This window comes from Lontra canadensis, unplaced genomic scaffold, assembly GCF_010015895.1.
Source record: "Lontra canadensis isolate GAN:19392208 unplaced genomic scaffold, GSC_riverotter_1.0 scaffold1, whole genome shotgun sequence".
In the NCBI taxonomy this organism is placed as follows: Eukaryota; Metazoa; Chordata; class Mammalia; order Carnivora; family Mustelidae; genus Lontra; species Lontra canadensis.
Genome location: NW_022630995.1, coordinates 89,502,198 through 89,522,430, shown reverse-complemented (window position 1 = coordinate 89,522,430; position 20,233 = coordinate 89,502,198). Strand labels below are relative to the sequence as shown.

The 20,233-nt window shown below is 38.8% G+C and overlaps 1 protein-coding gene across 2 annotated transcripts in view; it reads right to left on the bottom strand.

Annotated features, from left to right (window-relative positions):
• PRSS12 (serine protease 12) overlaps positions 1-20,233 on the bottom strand; it is a 74,157-nt gene that overhangs the window by 41,911 nt on the left and 12,013 nt on the right. For both annotated transcript variants that reach the window (XM_032858799.1, XM_032858809.1), the window contains exons 2-4: positions 18,799-18,937; positions 15,478-15,656; positions 10,591-10,741 (exon numbers count right to left, since the gene is read on the bottom strand). In XM_032858799.1, the coding sequence (XP_032714690.1) occupies positions 10,591-10,741; positions 15,478-15,656; positions 18,799-18,937 (469 nt within the window). The remainder of the gene's footprint in view (positions 1-10,590; positions 10,742-15,477; positions 15,657-18,798; positions 18,938-20,233) is intronic.

Below are 20,233 nucleotides of genomic sequence, written 5' to 3'. Positions count from 1 at the left end.
TATTCAATAATATTCCCATTATTTTGGTTGCCTTTTTCTCATACCATTATAACTACCTTGAGAATACGCAACCAAAATATATTGAAGGAAAAAAGAAAAGTCTACTAAATGATTATAGTACTCCAGCAATGGCCAAGTCTTGGATAGTCAACTTCCTGGCCAAAGAAGAACTTGTTTGACTAATTTTACCAGATATTACAAAAGTTTATTTTAAGAGAACACATGTTTAAAACAAAGCCCAAAACATCCAAAACTTAAAACCTTTAACCATTAGAGCAAACACTCATTCCTTTATCACCTAAGCCACTTTCTGTTTAAAATTCAGAGTTTGGGGGCACCTGGGTGGCTCAGTGGGTTAAGCCTCTGCCTTCAGCTCTGGTCATGATCTCAGGGTCCTGGAATCAAGCCCTGCATGGGGTTCTCTGCTCAGCAGGGAGCCTGCTTCCTCCTCTCTCTCTGCCTGCCTCTCTGCCTACTTGTAATCTCTGTCAAATAAATAAATAAAAATCGAAAAAATATATAAAATTAAAAAAAATAAAATTCAGAGTTTGTAAGAGGAAGAATAAAGGAAATGTTTATAAGAAGGTGTGAAGAAGGAAGGAGAAGAAAAATAGGGTAGCTTATGCAGGATATTTCCCTGGAGTTAAAATTTTTACATTTGGAATCCTCACACTTAAATCACTATCTGATATCTGTAATACCGGGGACTCTGAGAAGTCTGCTCAAACAAATATTAAAGACTAATAGCTAGTGTAAATCAGACAAATGTGAAAGAAAAAAAAATCCTAACGCAAATGATATTATCAAATAATTTTGTGAGTGAACTTGTTTTACAAGGGAAAAATGACAGAACAAAAAAGCCATTTCTACTCTTCCAGAAAGAAGGAATCAATGCTCAACTAATAGGATTTTTTAAATGACGTTTCCAGTTGTTTCAATGTGTATCTGTGTCCCCAAAGAAGAGTGTAGTGGACATATATATAAGTGTTCATATATTACTGGTCATGTCAAAAAGCTTATTCTTTCCAAGGAGAATCTTTGAGGAAGAAAAGATCTGGAAACAGGCCCTCAGGCTCAAACTGGGCTCTATCTTTATCAAGTGAAACTGCCCTGGGGAAGTTATAAAAACCTTCCAAGCACAAAATGCTTCTTTTGAACACAGGGATGATAATCGCTCCCTCAGAGAGTTATAAGAATTAAACTGATGCAAAGTAAGAACTCAATAACTCAAGTCAAAGTAAGAACTCAATAAACGTTGGTTCCTTTTCCCTCTGGCACTATCAGGAGCTTCCCCCTCACAACTGATGAAGGGCATATTTTTCACTGCTAAGCGACTGATCTAAAACCATTCTGCGTTTAGTTTAAACAGACATCATATAGCTTTTGTTCTCCCCGCTCCCCAAGGTAGAGTCAGTGGAATGATGGGAAAGGGAGAATCAGTGAAAATCTCAACATGTTCTGGATTTAAGGTTGTAAATATGTTTTATTCATTTATTTATTTTAAAATCATTTTTTAAAGAATATACTTATGGGAGTAATTTAGTAGCCTATAAAATACCCAACAGATCTGTGTTGTTTTTTATTAAGGATTATGAGATGATGGCCCAAAAGATCATTAAGCTATGAGTTGCATCACTCAACTTGGGATTCCTGTGGCAGAGACATAGATCCTCGGAGGCCAACAATTTCAAGGGTTTCAGTGCACATGAGCATTTTACCAAAAACAATTGTAGTGGCCAATGCAATTTTTTTTTCTAAAGATAGCACTTACGCTCCCAGAAAAGCATATTCTGTACCAAAATGATCTTGCAAAAGTAGTCTATAAGGCTGTGAATAAATTAACATGTTTTAAGTTGCCCTAGTAGAATAAATATCCCCTTCCAAAAGACAATATTCTCAATACAACATTCAAACTAAACTGAACAAGGGAACGTGATACCCACTGGAAATAAAACTCTGAAGTCATGTGTATATTGGGACTTAGTTCCGGAATTTGGAAGCCTGAAAAACTGAAATGTACCGTGTTATTTACTAAGCTCAGTTCAAACCAGAAGTGAAGTGCTTGCAGTTGCGTTCCTGAGACCTGCCACACCTTTGCGAGAAGGGAGAATCCAGGACAGGAGCAAAGTGCCCTTGCTGGCGGCTCCTGAGTGGAGAAGAGTGAACCACAACCCAAGGGATAAATTCAGCATACCTCCTGTGTTTATACAACCCATGCTCTAAGAGAGGCTTTTACATTTTCTAAATGGTAGGGGGAAAAGTCAAATCAAGAATGTAATTTTTGACAAGGGAAAATCCTATGAAATTCAAATTTCACTGTCCAGAAATAAGGCTGGATTGGAACAAAGCCTCACACATTCCCAGCTTAGGGGCTGTGGCCGCTTTTGCACCACAAAGGCATAGTTAAGTGGTTGCAAAGTCCAAAGTACTTACTATCTGGCCCTCTACAGAAAAAGTTTGGTGACCTTTGCTCTAAAGGAAAGAGATTAATGAAAGCAAATATGGAAGCTGACTTAGAGAATACTGAAAGTTGCTTAACAGAGGAGAGGGAGATAGAGGCAGGTCATGGGGAAGCCAGAAGGGAAAGCTTTGGAGAAAGGCCGATTAACAGTCTTCTTGGCTCTTTGCCCCGGGATAAATGCCAGGAAAAAAAAAAGATCCTATGTAAGAACATTTCAATGGGTACAATTCACTGAGCCAGGATTAAGTGGTATAAGGAATATGGAAGAATATAAAATTTGATCCCAAACTCATAACAGAAACAAACAATAAATTCCAAATGGTTTAAAGGTCTAAATACTGGAAGGAAGGAAGGAAAGATGGAAAGAAGGAAGGAAAGAGGGAAGGAGTTGAGAAGGGAGGGTTAAGAAGTTATTGAAATAAAATAAAGAACATAGTACAAGAATAATACCGCCTTGGGACAAAGAGGATTTCCTGAGCAAGGTAAGATACGCAGAAGTCAGAAAAAACTAAGAAAGTTTAATTTAACCACATATAAATTTAAGCTCCTGTATAGCAAAATATACCATAATCAGAGTCAAAAGGCAAACCAACAGGCAGGAAGAAATATTTGTAATATGTGACAGCAATAAAAATAAAACCTCCTAAAAATTAATAATAATAATGTTATAATTACATTATAATGAAAGACAAAACAACAAAACATTTTTAAAAATAGGGGCATGGAGTCGATGAGGCTATTCACAGAAGAAATATCGATGGCCACTGAGCATATAAGATGCTGAATGTTACAAAGGTCAAATTAACACAGCAAAAATACGTTCTTAGCTAACATATTTTTAGAGATTTAAAAGATTAGTATCTTTTTTTGTACAATATTTAAGCTAAAAGTTTACAAACTAAAGACTTTTTATTACCCAACACCCCCCTCCCCTGCCTTCTCCCCCCAAAAAACACCCTAAAATAATGATTAGCTGGGAGTGACTCAGGATTGGCTGAGCAGAGTAACTGATATATACCATATTCCAAATATGTTAAAGATCATGTGATAGAGGTCCTAGGAAAAAGCAAAAGGCCTGATTAATTGCCTCTGAACTGTGTCCCTTCCTTAACGGAGAACACAAGATGGGAGAGCAACAGCCCCATAATCATGACTCTGAGAAAAGTCATCTATGTTAAAATACACTCTTAAAACACTACTTGGGTGTTTTATGATCTTTCTCATAGGTTTCCATATTTCCCACTGTTTATAAACATTTTAATGATCACAAAAGTGTTTAATTGAAACAAACTAATCAGAAAAAAAACAGAACTAATCACAACAACAACAACAAAAATGTTAACTAGGAAACTATGATGCAACACAAACTAGGTTTTCTGGCTCACTTTCAAGTTTATTAAAATTAAGAAGATACTTATACACACATTCCTTCAGCCACTAGTATTTCCTGGTGCCCTGGACTGTGCTGGCTTTTAGGGGATACCAAAGAAACTCATGACTCTGCCTTTAAAGAAATTCTGTGATATTAGGGAAACCAACATAAAACTCAAAGATTGTTGGTGTGCCTGGGTGGCTCAGTTGGTTGAGTGTCTGACTCTTGGTTTCAGCTCAGGTCACGATCTCAAGGTCCTGAGATGGAGTCCCACATCAGGCTCCACGCCCAGCTTAAGGTAATCACTCATCATTTCTCTGCCCTTCCCCACCTCTCAAAAAAACAAAAACAAAAGCCAACCTCATGGATTGTTAAAGTCAAAAAAATGCCATGTGAATTCAATAGTTATGTGTTCATTGTCCCTCATTTATGAAAATCATTCCCCCACCCTCCCTGGCAGTTCATTTGTAATAAAGTCCCAGTATTGCCCATTTTCTTACTCTCTAGCCACAAAATAAATTTGTGGAATAGGGGTGCTCTGTAATAATACACTGATTTATTAAGTGATTTTCTGTAAGTCTATTTGACCTACATCTATAACAGCAATGCCCAATAAACACTGAATTGATTCTATGTCTGATCCTCATCCAAAACATTCTTAAACCTATTTTACGACTCTGATTGTATTTGTATAAAGTTTGTGTTCTTGGTAAAAGCCCAAATAAATAGCATCATCTGACTAATTCAAGCACCAGACTAAGTTACTACTTTGAACAGACACAGAATATAGTTAGGCAATTCTATTGTGCAAGGTAATTGTTTGTTAGGTTATAAAAGATTGGTCCTTTAACTACAAATATCAGTGTGTGACACAACTTATGGATGAAAAAATTCATTGTTAATGATCAATATCCTAGATTTCTCTCTGGAGAACAATCCCCTGCATTTCCAGTAGTGATACTGGATGCACACGGAATGCTTACTGTAGGCCAGCACTGGTCTACCAGGTTTATGTGTATTAACTCATTAATCCTCCCTACAACCCCATATTCTGATCCCCAATTTACAGAAGAGGAAACGGAGGCCCAGAAATTAGATAATTTGCCCAGCATTACACCACCACTGCTGGTGAAGCTTGTCTGGCTATACAGCTAACTCTGAAGCACTTTGCTATATAAAGCCTCAGGGGGGCATTTTAAGTGGACGGGGGGGAGCGGGGAACCTCAAATACAGTCTATCAGCATTTTCTCCCTACAGTGAACTTTTATCTCTTGACTTCTCTATTTCTCTCAGCCCTATATTTGTATTTATTCTTATTAACCCCTGGCTATTTGGCAAATAGTATAACATGAAAAAAGAAATTCTACACTGGGAAATCTCAAGATTCTGGTTGTTGGGGTGCCTGGGTGGCTCGGTTGGTTGAGCGTCCGACTCTTGATCTCATTTTGATATCAGATCAGGTCTCGATCCTCAGGGTTGTGAGTGCAAGCCCCGTGCTGGGCTCCATGCTGGCCATGGAGTCTACTTAAAAAAAAAAAAAAAAGAAAAGAAAAAGAGGATTTTGGTTCTCACTTAACAGTATGACTTTAGGCCTAATTTCCCTTTTACACAAGGTTTCCAGGTTCTCTTTAGGATAAAAATCTATAAAATACAAAAAAAATTAATAAACAGTAAGATAAAAAAGCAAAGAAGTATTTTTTTAAAGCAATCTGTATCACATTTTTATTCTAACCACACAATAAAGTAGTTTTGTATAATTTTATAGCCAAAAAAAAACCTAAGAAAGATGTGTTTACAATTTTTTAAATTCCTATGTAAGTTATGACATATCCACACAATAAAATATGATGTCATAGTTCTAAACTATGTTTTTAAGAGTTTTGAAAGACATGGGAAAAGTCTTTAACTGCACAAAAGGAACTCTGATTAAAATGTCTCCACCTGGAATGTAAGCTGGTACAGCCACTCTGGAAAACAGTATGGAGGTTCTTCAAGAAGCTAAAAATAGAGCTACCCTACAACCCAGTAATTGCACTACTAGGAATTTACCCCAGAGATACAGACGTAGTGATCCAAAGGGGCACATAGACTCCAATGTTCATAGCAGCAATGTCCACAATAGCCAAACTGTGGAAAGAGCCTAGATGTCCATCAACAAATGAATGGATAAAAGATGTGGTATAGGGGCGCCTGGGTGGCTCATTGGGTTAAAGCCTGTGCTTTTGGCTCAGCTCATGATCCCAGGGTCCTGGGATCGAGCCCCACATCGGGCTCTCTGCTCAGCAGGGAGCCTGCTTCCCCCTCTCTCTCTGCCTGCCTTTCTGCCTACTTGTGATCTCTGTCAAATAAATAAATAAAATCTTAAAAAAAAAAATGTGGTATACACACACACACACACACACACACACACAAAATGGAAGACTACTCAGCCATCAGAAGAGATGAAATCTTATCCTTTATAATGACATGGTTAGAACATGGTTATTATGCTGAGCAAGAAAGAAAGACAATTATCATATGGATTCACTCATACGAGGAATATAAGGGTACAGACGATCATAGCAGAAAGGAGTTAAAAATGGAATGGGAAGAAATCAGAGAGGGAGATAAACCATAAGAGACTCTTAACTATAAGAAAGAAACAGGGTTTTGGAGGGTAGGTGGGTGGAGGGATGGGTAATTGGGTGATGGGCATTAAGGAGGGCACCTGATGTGATGAGCACTGGGTGTTACATGCAACTGATGAATTACTGAACTCTACATCTGAAACTAATGATGTTCTGTATGTTAGCTAATTGAAATTAAATAAAAATAAATAAATAAAATGTTTCTACCTGAAACTTCGCTGTGTACATGCACATTCTCAAGACAATTTTCTAACATCTGGCTGCTTCGTTTCCTGCTCCTAATCTTTCTCCAAGTTCTGGGTTACTCAAATTTAACTATCAAAAATACAGTCATTTCTTTTGTGTTTAGGAATCTTGCCAGCTACCAAAATCCACAGACACCATTAAAAGATGAAAGCCAACAAAACAGCATCTCACGAAGAAACTGTAACCACTACTCCAGGGAGGCATGATGTCGTTTCCCTTTGGAAATTCAACAAACAAATAAAGAGATGAAATCTGCTTAGGAAAAAAAATCATAAATCGAGACAAGCAACAAAATTATGCTGTTATCAACCATGTGCCACTAAAAACTATTTCATCTGAAAGTGCTGTGCCACTAAATAAGCAAACAAATTATAAAGGAGGAGCAGGTGCAGAATATTGCTTTAATGCAAACTTAGGAAAGAACTATAAAACCAAGTGAAAGAAAGGCAAAAACAAACAATATCAGCTCAGAGCATCAGAGTGCTGACAATAAAAACAAAGTCTACCAAGCTGAATCATTGGTTGCTGCATAGGCTTGTATATCCGCAGGTATTTTTCCTTTCAATTACTTTTCCAAACATGAATTTCCTCACACAAAAGATAGCAATAAGCTAATGCTCGAGAAAGATGTAAATACTTGGCCTTCGCATGTTTTCGACATTAATATAGTCTTCCTGGTGATTCCATCTCTATATCCTTTCTCTGTAATAAACTATTGTTTGTCAACATGGTCCATGTTCAGGGCGCTTGGATGGCTCAGTGGGTCAAGCTTCTGCCTTCGGTTCAGGTCATGATCTCAGGGTCCTGGGATCAAGCCCCGCATCGGGCTCTCTGCTCAACAGGGAGCCTGCTTCCTCCTCTCTCTCTGCCTGCCTCTCTGCCTACTTGTCATCTCTGACTGTCAAATAAATAAATAAATAAATAAATAAAACACATGGTCTATGTTTAAGAACTGTTTAAGTGAAAGAAATCTTTGGCTCTCAAGAAAGAATTTCACATTAAAACAAATTTTTAGAATCACTTCTATAATTATAAACATAATCAATATTCACAGTGTATCTCCAGGATACTCTAAATTTTCTATGCAAACCTGCGTTTTCCCCCACAGAAATATATTAATATTAAAAAATGCCTTACAGCTTAAGTTTAGAGTAATCCATAAAGCAGCTACTAACGTTAAATACACTATTACTCCACCCTTCAAGTTCTTCACTTGATCTTAGCCAAAAGGCCGAGATGCGATCCACCCTTCAAGTTCTTAATATTTTTGGCAAAGACATAGGTTTCTTAGTAACTAACATGAAAATCAATTAGCACCACATAATTGATCACCAGTACATATACATATACACACACTAGAATGTTTTAAAAATATGAAATTCATAGATCCAGCTAACTAAATGGAAGTTCTGAATAGAGAACTAGTGTTCTGAATAGAGAACTAGCAAATAATTTACCACCAAATACTCAGTTTATTTTGAATGTTAAAAACATCTTTCAACTATAACGGTCCCTCATTTGACTGACCTTGATAGCCAATGTGTATTATATACTTATTATGTGTGCTAACTGTTCTAGAACCTGGGTTAGACAACAGTCCCTATATGTCAAGAAATACGTTATAGATGGGGGAAATGGACGAAGAGATACTCTGTAACTTTTCTCATCTCCAGAAGTAGGACACAGATCCAGGTTGTTCTGAGTACAGGGTACATGATAACTTTATGCTGTGTTCATTCTAACAGCAACACCTGGAAATTTGAGGAAGATTAGTATTGAAATCGATACCCCCTCAGAACATTTTGAAAATCTAGTCTCAAAACGAATGCTTAATAAGAATTTTTCTCAAAAGGAACTGGTTGGCCTTATTTCTAACCCACCCAAAGAAAACGATCATAATGGTAACTTCACACCACTGATAATTATAAGCTCCAGAGACACAGGATTTGCCATGCGGGTCCTGTCCTATACCTGAACTCTGAAATAGCCATTAGGTCGCAGAATCAGTTACGGAGGAAATGTAACTTGACAGTGAAGGATCAGGCTAATGCCAACTTAACCCAGTGCTCAAGCTTCGCCCCATCAGTGGGAAGACCCCAAGACACATCACCTGTGATAAGTCCTGGCCAAAATACCTGCTTTGATCTAATCAGACATTTGGATCTAGCTTCCAATGTCAGGAATTAAAAGAGCCAGAGGTGTAAACTAAATGACACCAGTAGCAAGAAATGAGACAAATCCAGGAGGAAAGGACATTCTCAAGAACGAATGTCTCTCTCTTCCACAAGTCAGTGTCATGAATAACAAGAAGCTGTTCTAGATTCAAAAGAGACTTCAGGTACACAACATCCAGATGCACTGCATGATCCTGGACTAAATTCTGCTTAAGACAGTCCATCTGCCAAGGACACTGTGGGGGCCACTACAGGAAACTCATTGTGTTGGGGTATTAGAAAATGTTAAGAATGATCACCAATGGGGCACCTCGGTGGCTCATTCAATTAAGCATCTGATTTCTGCACAGGTCATGATCTCGAGGTCGTGATATCCAGCTCCAAGTAGGACTCCACACTGGGTGTGACATCTGTTTAAGATTCTCCTTCTCTCCCACTGCCCCTCCCCCACCACTTGCACATACACACACACACACTATCTCTCTCTCTAAAAAAAGTGGTAATTACCAATGATATTAGTTGTGATAATGTTAATTTGGCCATGTAGCACCATGTTCTTATTTTTAAGAGACACATACTGAAGTATTTAGAGATAGAATGTTAAAATGTCAATATTTTACTTTAAATTGCTTCATTATAAATACAGAGTTTTGAAAGGGGGGGCAGTTGTAAAAACAATCACAAAACAAATAAGTATAAAATGGTGTAAGGATCAAAAATCATGCTTCAGTGTCAAGGATTATGTTTAATTGAAAAGAAAGTGATACGTGAACAGTAAGCTTTGATCTAAAGAGGCCGCCCCATCACCACCACCTGCAAAAAGCTAAAGGAAGAAATTTACAAATTTAAAGTAAAATATCAACTTCGAAAAGATCCCCTAATTTTATCTTGTTTTTTTAAGATTTATGTATCTATTTTACAGAGAGAGTGTGGGGCCAGAGGCGGGAGGGACAGAGAGAGGGGCAATCTCAAGCAGACTCCACGCTTAGCACAAAGCCCACGGAGGGGCTTCATCTCACGACCCTGAGATCATGACCTGAGCCAAAATCAGGAGTTAGACACTCAACCAACTGAGCCAGCCAGGCACTCCAATCTCCTAATATGATTTTAGAGAAACTTTTAGGTGTGTTATACCAATGTTCAGAATCACTAAAGAAAGGGATTAAAAACTAAAATTATAGCATACTATTCCAGAATAGGACTTAGGACAACATGAAATGTTCATTTTCATACCACTGTTTTTAATTACACATGCTTCATTTCCACATCCTATGTGGGAATTATTTCCTTTGCACATTAATAAACATCTTCTCTTCTAAGCACATACCTAACAAATCAGAAAACAAAGTAAAAAGTTGAGATAATACTTGGAGACAGAAGCTGAACTTCAGTTAAACCCTAACAGCAGATGACTTCAGTAAGTCTTTGCTACCAACAGTGCTGGTGATTACCTGGGAATAATATAAATGCAAATAATGAAAAGAAGTAAAAGGGTGAGATTCTCAGAGATATAAAAGCAACTGAATTCAGATACAAACAGGCTAGACCTTTGGTACACATAAATTCTCTTCAGGGAGCCTACAACCTAGCACAAAGATCGCAAGGTGGCTTTTTCTATTTGTTTGAGGAACTGTACAACTTAAACACACAGCCACCTGCCTCTGGAATTTTCAATTCCAAAATTGAAACAAAGTAAGAATAAAAACAAACCTCAGGCCCAGCTGCCTGCAGATCACCTCTGCGTCTGCTTCATCCCACTGGTCATCACAGACGGTCCCCCAATGACCAGCATGGTAGATTTCCACTCGGCCTTCCCTCGCGCTGCTCCCACCCACGAGGCGTATGGCAGGGAACGTTGGGCCTGTGCCGGGTGAAATTAGAAACAAATTACACCTACACATTTGCATTGAATGATGAGATTAGATATGTTATATTTATCTGCCATTCTCAATAATTAAGTCATATTTATTAAACCACCTCAGGGATTTGCACATACACACACACACATCTAGTATGTATTACAGTATTCTTGACCAATACAGTATTCTTGACTGGCTGGCTCAGTCAGTAGAGTGTGCAACTCTTGATCTCTGGGTTGTAAGTGGTCAGAGCCTTACGTTGGGGGTAGAGTTTACTTAATAATAAAAGAAAAAGTTTTCAATAAAAATTATTTCAAAAAATACGCTAAATTGAATTATGTCCATACAAAATTGCTCCTAAGAGGAAGTAGTCCAAATTCACTTTTCTTCCCAACAACCTCAGAAGCCAGAAAAGACACACTCAAAACTATAGTTTATTGGAAACACATTTGATTTTCATGGTATTATAGTGGGGACACTAATTTTTTTATGCACAGTAACTTGAGCATTACCAACATGTAATTCTTAAAAACGGAACTTATGTCTGTATCATCCTTGTCTTCAGTACAGAAATATTTTTGTATTTGTAGAAATCAAATTAACATCTAACTCATTATAACAAGGTAGTGAACATCATGGCCAATACCTACAAAAAACAAGATTGGAGAATTCACTTGGGTATGAATTGGCTCATACTCATTTCCTAAGAACTACTACCAAAGGCTTCCCATTGCAAACTCCTTATTACGGTCCACAGTGCCCTGAGCTAGCCCTTGTTAGTGTCCTGAACATCCCTCTCTACACCTCGCCTCCTTCACCGGGCTTTACCTACGATGCCCTCTTCCTTCTGTCCCTTAAACAGTCAAGGTTGTTTCCCACCATAGGGTTTGTACGTTTCCGGTTCCTTCTACTTGAAAAGTGTTCCCGCAGGTCTTCGCCTGGCTTCATCACTCTCATCATTCAGTTCTCAACCCTGAATTGCCCTTTGTTTAAGAGGCCTCCCCTGGTCTTCCTAACCAACACAGCACACAAAGTTACTTTCTACTACATTGTCTTCCAAATATTTATTTTATCTAAGACTGTCATTGATTCATTGATTTCCACGTTGTCTACCTCCTAACAGCTAGAACTCAGGACAGAGACCGTGCCTTTCTCTTTCACCTGTGTATCTTAGGTACCCAGCATACAGAAGGCATGTAATAGATATTTGTTGACTGACTGGACTGATAAGTGACAGCCAGAAGCCTAGAAAGAATATTCCAAACAAGAAAAAATACTTAGCAATATTCATTCACTCAGTTCTGTTTAATAGATACTAGGCACCTCAGGGGCATTTATTTTTTTTTAAAGATTTTTTATTTATTTGACAGAGAGAGAGATCACAAGTAGACAGAGAGGCAAGCAGAGAGAGAGAGAGAGAGAGGGAGAAGGAAGCAGGCTCCCTGCCTAGCAGAGAGCCCAATGCGGGACTCGATCCCAGGACCCTGAGATCATGACCCGAGCTGAAGGCAGAGACTTAACCCACTGAGCCACCCAGGCAGCGCCACAGGGGCATTTAAAGGAGCTCTAGACAGACCCTATCATCAGGAGGTTTGCCACGTAAGGACATGGTCAAAATGAGCACAGAGAAGATCATCAAGACCCTCGGGGGCTCAGAAGCAAGGGAGCTTGCTTACCATTGGAGGTAGCCTGGAATCCCTTCTGAAGGAGCTGGTATCTGAAGAGGGCCAAGGTGGATGGATGGGATTTCAGAAGTCAGAGATAGGGTAAGTGTAGTTCAGCAAAATGAACAGTATGAGCAAATGTACAGAAGCACAAAGTTGAATGTGTTTGGGAAATAGCAAGACAGTGTAATTTTTCTGGAATAAAGGATATAATAGGGTAAAAGGTTCAGAACAGGCTGGGCCCCTCTTCAGAAATTTAATTACAGCTTTTGCCAAATGCTAACCATTTATCCACATGAAATATGCTTCTAATTCCCCCACAGTGTAAGCAGTTGTCAGTAAGTGTTATTGGGATATTCATATTTATATTCAAACATCATACCTGAATTTTGAATCAGAAATTCAGGTTAGTGAATATTTACATACACTCATATTCTGATCTTCATAATTTAGCTTATTTATGTAAGTCAACTAGTATTTACAATTTGTAAAAAGGATAAAGATAGTTTTAATAAACATAAGTGTTCTCAGCATTATATATTAGCTTCTTATAATAAACTGATGCTGAGTGGTCTAAAAAACATATTTGCATGTTATGTTTATTTTTCCTTTAAAAAGCTTGGAAAATATAGAAAGAAACAATGGGAAAATGTATTAGTTTCTTAAATTATTATATTCTCCCCTGCCTCTCTTCCCCATCCCACTATGGTAAGATTGGAGAAAACAGAAAAAAAAAATTTTTAAGACTTTATTTATTTGACACATGGAGAGAGAGAGAGAGCACAAGCAAGGGGAGCTGCAAAGGAGAAGGAGAAGCAGGCTCCCCACTAAGCAGGGAGCTCAATCCCAGGGATCATGACCTGAGCCAAAGGCAGACACTTTCTTTTTTTTTTTTTTTTAAGATTTTATTTATTTTTTTGACAGAGAGAGATCACAAGTAGGCAGAGAGGCAGGCAGAGAGACGGGGGGAAGCAGGTTCCCCACTGAGCAGAGCGCCCGATGTGGGGCTTGATCCCAGGACCCTGGGATCATGACCTGAGCTGAAGGCAGAGGCTTTGACCCACTGAGCCACCCAGGCGCCCCCAAAGGCAGACATTTAACCAACTGAACCACACACGTGCCCCGGAAAACAAAAATTTTTAAGAGGAAATTTAAAATCACCTACAACCCAGAACTGTATGGCCTACTACCTTATATTTTTTAGTGTCATGTTTTATTTTAAAACATGTGGGCTTTTTCTGGCTGTATAAGTAATTGTGAAAATACAGAAAATTTCAAAGACAAAATTTCATCAACATCTCACATCTTCCCAACAAGCACACAAAAAATCATTTGAAAGAGCATTTGGTGAGGTAGTTGACTCATGGCTAACTTATGGATAAATAAAACTCCCAGACATGTTCATTTAAATTACTATTTCCTATATCTAGTACTGCTACACAATTTCCTACTTTATAAGTGTTGGAAAAACAACAAGTACTAGATGACAGGGCACTAAATGTAATTTCCAAACTAAAAAAATGTATTAAAGATCTATTACTATGCCTTAAAGTAGATTCAGTGTTTGCTGATCTAAGCGGTTTCCTTTCACTTTCTCACTTGGTCTTTTTTCTCTCTCCCTTTTATCTCATCGCAACCTCTCACATTTTCATATATGCTTATGAATGACCTTAAATTTATCTTCACAACTGGGGTATAAACAGGTGAATAGATGATGAGAGCAAAAGAAATTTTTTAAGTGGAAAGATAATCCTGAAAGAAAACTAATTATTGTTTTCAAGATTTTATTTACTTTAGTACTTGAAAAATGTCAAACATTTTACCCAACAGGTGGAGCATGAGTACAAGCAATAATCTACAAAAAGTAATGCACCGTTGAACCCAAATCCCATCATCCTTGAAGCAGCAATGCATAAACATCTACCTCCCAAAGTAGCATTACCCAAAAGTGGAGAATCAAAGGAAGAAGAGGAAAAATTTCCAAAACATCAAGATTTAACATGCATTCGGCCCACTCAAAAAAGAACAATGGTTCTCAAAGCCCATACCTGCACCCTATCTTCCATTTGGCTCTTCCAGCCAATTCACAGCAATTACTCTAAATTGAGGCTCTGTGTGTTTTGTGGTGAGAGAGTTTCCATTCCTCTCCTGATTCTTTTTTTTTTTTTAAGATTTTATTTATTTATTTGACAGACAGAGATCACAAGTAGGCAGAGAGGCAGGCAGAGAGAGAGGGGGGAAGCAGGCTCCCGCCGAACAGAGAGCCCAATGCAGGAGCCCAGGATGACGACCTGAGCCAAAGGCAGAGGCTTAACCCACTGAGCCACCCAGGCGCCCCATCCTCTCCTGATTCTTGCACTCCAGCAGAAACCAATGCCCTGGGCTGGCTGCTAGCTTTTTAAGACCTGGAATATCTGACCACACTGCCATCTCCAAGGAGAATGCAAAAAGGGATACTGTGACAGGGTGCTAGTTTCAGGTTCTGGTCACACATTAAAAATAAACCATGCTTTCCAGAAAACCCATCAGCCATCATGAAAAGCAGCTGTTCCCTCCTCCACGTATGTTCATATGACCGTATGCATATATGTGTACTAAACCATGTTCATCATTTCATGGTTAGCATATAGTGCTCGGAAGGAGCCTTTATCCGAGGCAGTTGTCCATATTATGGAATGTGCTATTGACAACTCAAAGGAGAACACTGGTACCACGGTTATAATCTATCCTATAAAGTGAAAATATTTTGTTGTAGTTGCTGGGTTCCAAGATGATTTTCCATCTTGATTCTATCATGACCTTCCATTAGCAAAATAAACGTTTCATGTACAATATGCAATATTTCTGTAAGCCAATTAGATGAAATAGAAAACACGTTGAGTGAGATATCATTTGAAAGTCAAAAGGAATTCAGAATGTTAGACGCACTCTTATTGAAGACTATTTGACTACATAATACGATGATTCAGGCTTATGTCTGTATTTAAACTCTTTGAGGAAATGATTTAACAAAGACAATTTTATCATCTGGAATCTTGCTGAAAACACAATGAAAGTAAAAGAAAGTTTTTTACCGTGGGAAAAGCTACACGTGACAGCAGCTGCCATCTTCTGAGGACACGCCCCACCCTGCCAGATGTCTTTTTCACAAAGCAGTATATTTTCTTCATCTCCTCGGCAACGGACATTGCTCCAATAAATGGGAATAAGGCCCAGTCCAGAAAATGGGGTTTGTTTTGCAATTCCTTTTCGGCTGGAAACACAATGATCAAGGTTAGGTTTATCGAACATAGATGAAATTTTTTGTGAAAGTATTTAGATTTTTTTTAAGTGGAAGAAATCAATAAAGATAGATGTGAGAGGAAAAAAAAGGATAGATGTGAGAGGGAAAAAAACATAATGGATTACATAAGTTTCAAGGAAATCAAAACGTCAGATCAGAACTTGCATTGATTACCTACGGCAATCTTTTTAATCATCTTAAATAACGGTATGCATGTGCCTTTCCTACCTACAGCTGATTTTAGGGAAAAATACATATATGTGGGCAAATACTACAGATTTTAAAAAGAAGCCTGGTGGTTTTGTGGAAGAAGTGTGTCATGTGGCTCAGTGAGACATGGATTCTAGTCTGGACTCAGCTGCAAATTGCTCTAAGCTATGAGCTTCCGTAAGCTCAGCCTTCTGATGTGTAAAAAGAGGGCTGGTCTGGATGCATGACAATTTTCCTACTCCAACATGTTAGGCTAGCATTTTCTTTCTTTTTTTCTTTTTTAAAGATTTTAGTTATTTATTTGAGAGAGACGGGGAGAGAGAGCAAAGCAGGGGGTGGGCAGAGGGAGAAGCAGACTTCCCGAAGAACAGGGAGCATGACTCAGGGCTCAATCTCCAGACCCTGAAATCATGACCTGAGTCTGAGTTCAAGAGTCAGGCGCTTAACTGACTGAGCTGCCCAGGCGCCCCTAGGCTAGCGTTTTCAAAATGATTACTACTGCACATAAGTAAGATAATCACAGGAGAGGCAATCCATTCACAAAATTTTTAAAACCTTATATATAGTATTTACTTGCAAGACTTTGCAATCAATTAATGAAATGGTAACATGCAGATGGGCTCTGCTTTTAGCTTCTCTAATCTACAGGTTTTATAAGTAACTTCTAATATGTATGAATTGATATTAAATTTTAAAAAGATAAAGGCTTATCTAATTAACATAGTAATCTCTAGAATTATTTCCATACAGTAACTTCCACCATCAACCAAACAGTAAACATTTCAGGTATATCAAAATATGAACATGTCTTAACAACAATAATTCTGAGTTGTTCTAAGTATATTTTTTAATGGACTACTAAAAAATAAAAAATAAATAAAAATGGACTACTAAGGGGTGCCTGGCTGGCTCAGTCAGAGAGCATGGGACTCTCAATCTCTGAGTCAGGAGTTTGAGACCCATGTTGGGTGTAGAGATTACTTTAAAAAAAAAAAAAAAGAACAACTAAGAGATGATATAAGTAATCAGATCAGTGTATCTGAAGTTTCTGTTTGCAGAATGATAGTTTATATTTCTTCATCAACCAAAAGACTAGTAACCATACAGCAGTTCACATTTCCACTATAGTGTGTTGGTTTATGTCACTCCCACAGGAAATCATATTGTTCCCTGATTTTCAGGGGTAATAAAAGCACATATAAGTGTGTATTTTAAGGAAGACGCTGACACCAGTCTACAAATCTGTCACATATTGAGGCCCTCAAAAGAAAAAGCGTCAAGTCAACACGCTCTGTGTCCTGTCCATCTGCCAACCACTATTTGCCAGACAAAATATTCATCGATCAAATCAATAATTAACATTCCCAAACACCATAACACTTTTTATAGGCTATATAGCCTTATTCCTTCTTTCATCCTGACTTATACCAATACCCATTTTTAAAAATTGTTAATTAATTAAGTACATTAAGCCTACTTGCTACTCTAACAGCTCAAAATCTGAACAAAACTAAAGCCTTCAGAAGGATTTGTTTTTATTAAATATTCACTGCCCACCTTCCTAACGGGAAGACAGGAGGAAGTGGACAAATTAAAATTCTTACTGACCTGACTGCAGTTGATCGTTTCTATCCTCCTATTAAATATTACTGCTCACTGATTATTAATCCGAAACACTTGTAAACTGCAAAACTTTTTTCAGTCTTTTGGACTTGCCTGTTCATGACAAGATAGTTTCCATGCTTTCTAAAGACCTCTAGTGAGAAAGGCCAGGAAAAACATCTGGCAAGTGTATTTACAAAAAAAGACAATAAAATAAATGAGATACAAAAACAGAATAAGAACCACAAAAGCAAAACCTTTCGTTCCAAAATGGAGCCTTCCGCTCTGGAGGAAGCCCCCTGGCACCCGGCGTAAAGGTACCCGGGCTGGTGGCAGGTAGCGAGCACCAACGGTGTACAGAGAGTGCTGAGAGCCGCGGAGAAGCAACGGGCCGCTGCGGGCACTGCTGGCGCTGACAGAGGCCGCCCCCTCCAGCAGGACGTCCTGGGCACAGAAACCCTAGGCCTGGACACCACACCCTTCCCACCTCAGGAGGAGAGCGCAGGTGAACTTCCGCCTCCTTCCCGCACAAAAAGATGGAAGCTGGGGCGCCTGGGTGGCTCAGTGGGTTAAGCCTCTGCTTTGGGCTCAGGTCATGATCCTGGGGTCCTAGGATCGAGCCCCACATTGGGCTCTCTGCTCCGCGGTGAGCCTGCTTCCCCCTCTTTCTCTCTGCCTGCCTCTCTGCCTACTTGTGATCTCTCTCAAATAAATAAATAAAAGCTTAAAAAAAAAAAAAAAGATGGAAGCTGTGGACGGCTACAAGTAGCCAGTGAAATGCAGATGATGCTGCCGGGAAATGACAATCCTCAGAATCATGTTCCTGGCTTCCCAGGGCTAAGGGATGATTTTTTTTTAATTTTTTTTTAATTTTATTTATTTTATTTGACAGAGATCACAGGTAGGCAGAGAGGCAGGCAGAGAGAGAGGAAGGGAAGCAGGCTCCCCGCTGAGCAGAGGGCCCGACGCGGGACTCGATTCCAGGACCCCGGGATCATGACCCGAGCCGAAGGCAGAGGCTCTAACCCACTGAGCCACCCAGGCGCCCCCTAAGGGATGATTTTTAAATACATAGACCAAAGGACGCTTTTAACGTCTGACCACTCAGCATTTGTTTATTTCCCAGTTAGTATTCCTTCCCCCGTAGGGCCCTTTCTTTGTAACTCTAGGGAAAAGTGACAATGAGGGAAATGAGACCAAAGGAAGGAAAACATGCATCATCTTTCCACGGCAGTGATGGGTGCCCTCCATTACTTTCCCACATCAGCAGCTTGATGTGGGCAAGGCTGCGAAAACTCACCCCAGCTGCAGCTGGTGACAAATGACGGAGGCGTCAGAATCATCCCAGTGGCTGCCACAGACTGTGCCCCAAGCTCCATTTGCATATATTTCCACAGTGCCTTCAAACTCATGTTTGCCACCTCGAAGCCGCACTGACCCTGAAGTAGAAAAGAATCCCAAAACCCTTTAATAGCAAATAAACATTTGAACATACTGAGCCTGTCCTCAGTGAACATTTTCCACAAAAGCGGATCCAGCCAGAACAATTTGGCCTCCATGTTCACAGCCCTGGTTCTTTGTTTAAATGAGGATTTCACAGATTCGATTCAATTTTATTTTATTTTATGTTTTTGGTAGTTAACATCATAGTGTTAATAGTAATTATGCTTTCTTTTTTAGTTAAGCAAACAGAAAGTCCAATTATATTTTAAAAAGGGAAAAGCGGAAGAGTATGACTAATGTCTGATATTACATCCCAAATATTAGATGACATCACATATAAAATTCTTATCATGTATGTATCACCTTCCACTTCACCTGAGGTCAGAGATAAGAAGCACAGAAATGAAATTCAGTGCTCTACTTATAAATTAGCTGTTACTGTGTTATATATTCCTTCCATCTGATTTATTCACCACAAAAGAGCAAAATGCTTTTTCCCTTTTTAACCTCAAGCAGTAGTCATGAAATTCTAAATATTACGCCTATAATTTCAAAAAGGTGTTGGTGTTGATGACATTGCCTAATATCAGTCTTAGGAAAATTCACACCAGGCAGAATCGTTTGGTTTAATTGAGTGTCACTGGAAATTCCCCTCCCCTTACATATTATCCTCACTTAGCTGCTCCAGAGTCCATGATTTGAGTCACTCAGTCTTGAAAAGAGTCAAGAGTAAAATGCAAGTACCCCAGTAAAAATTACATCCCGTAAGTGCAGACAGATTGAGGCGCTACATTTCCCTTCTTATTAGCTCTGGTTTGCAGAGTGGCTATTGGGAGACCACAAGTGGGACCCTTAAGCAGAGACCGAAGTAAACTCGGACAGCTGAAGAATTTCACAAAACTCCGTTTAAAGCCACTTATGATGACCTTCATTTCATTGGTAAAGAAATTAAGAAAGTAAGTTCTACCAAAAAATTCCATCAAATTTTGCATATTTCAAACTTATTTCAAAGTATGGCTTTAAAATAATTTTCCAAAATATTAGATTCACAAATTACCCATTCATTTCACTTGCACTGACCTACGCACCCATTATTTTCCAAGCCATCATCGTTTAAAAATTTAACTATTTAAGAAACACATATTGTTTGTCTCAAGACAAGTACAAAGTGTCATTTAATTCAAAGAAAAGAATAATAAATGGAGGCAAAACATTACACTGCCAAATCCTGATTATTCAGGAGAGAGCATGGACATGGATCACTCACATGGCAGAGAAATCTAGAAGTCATC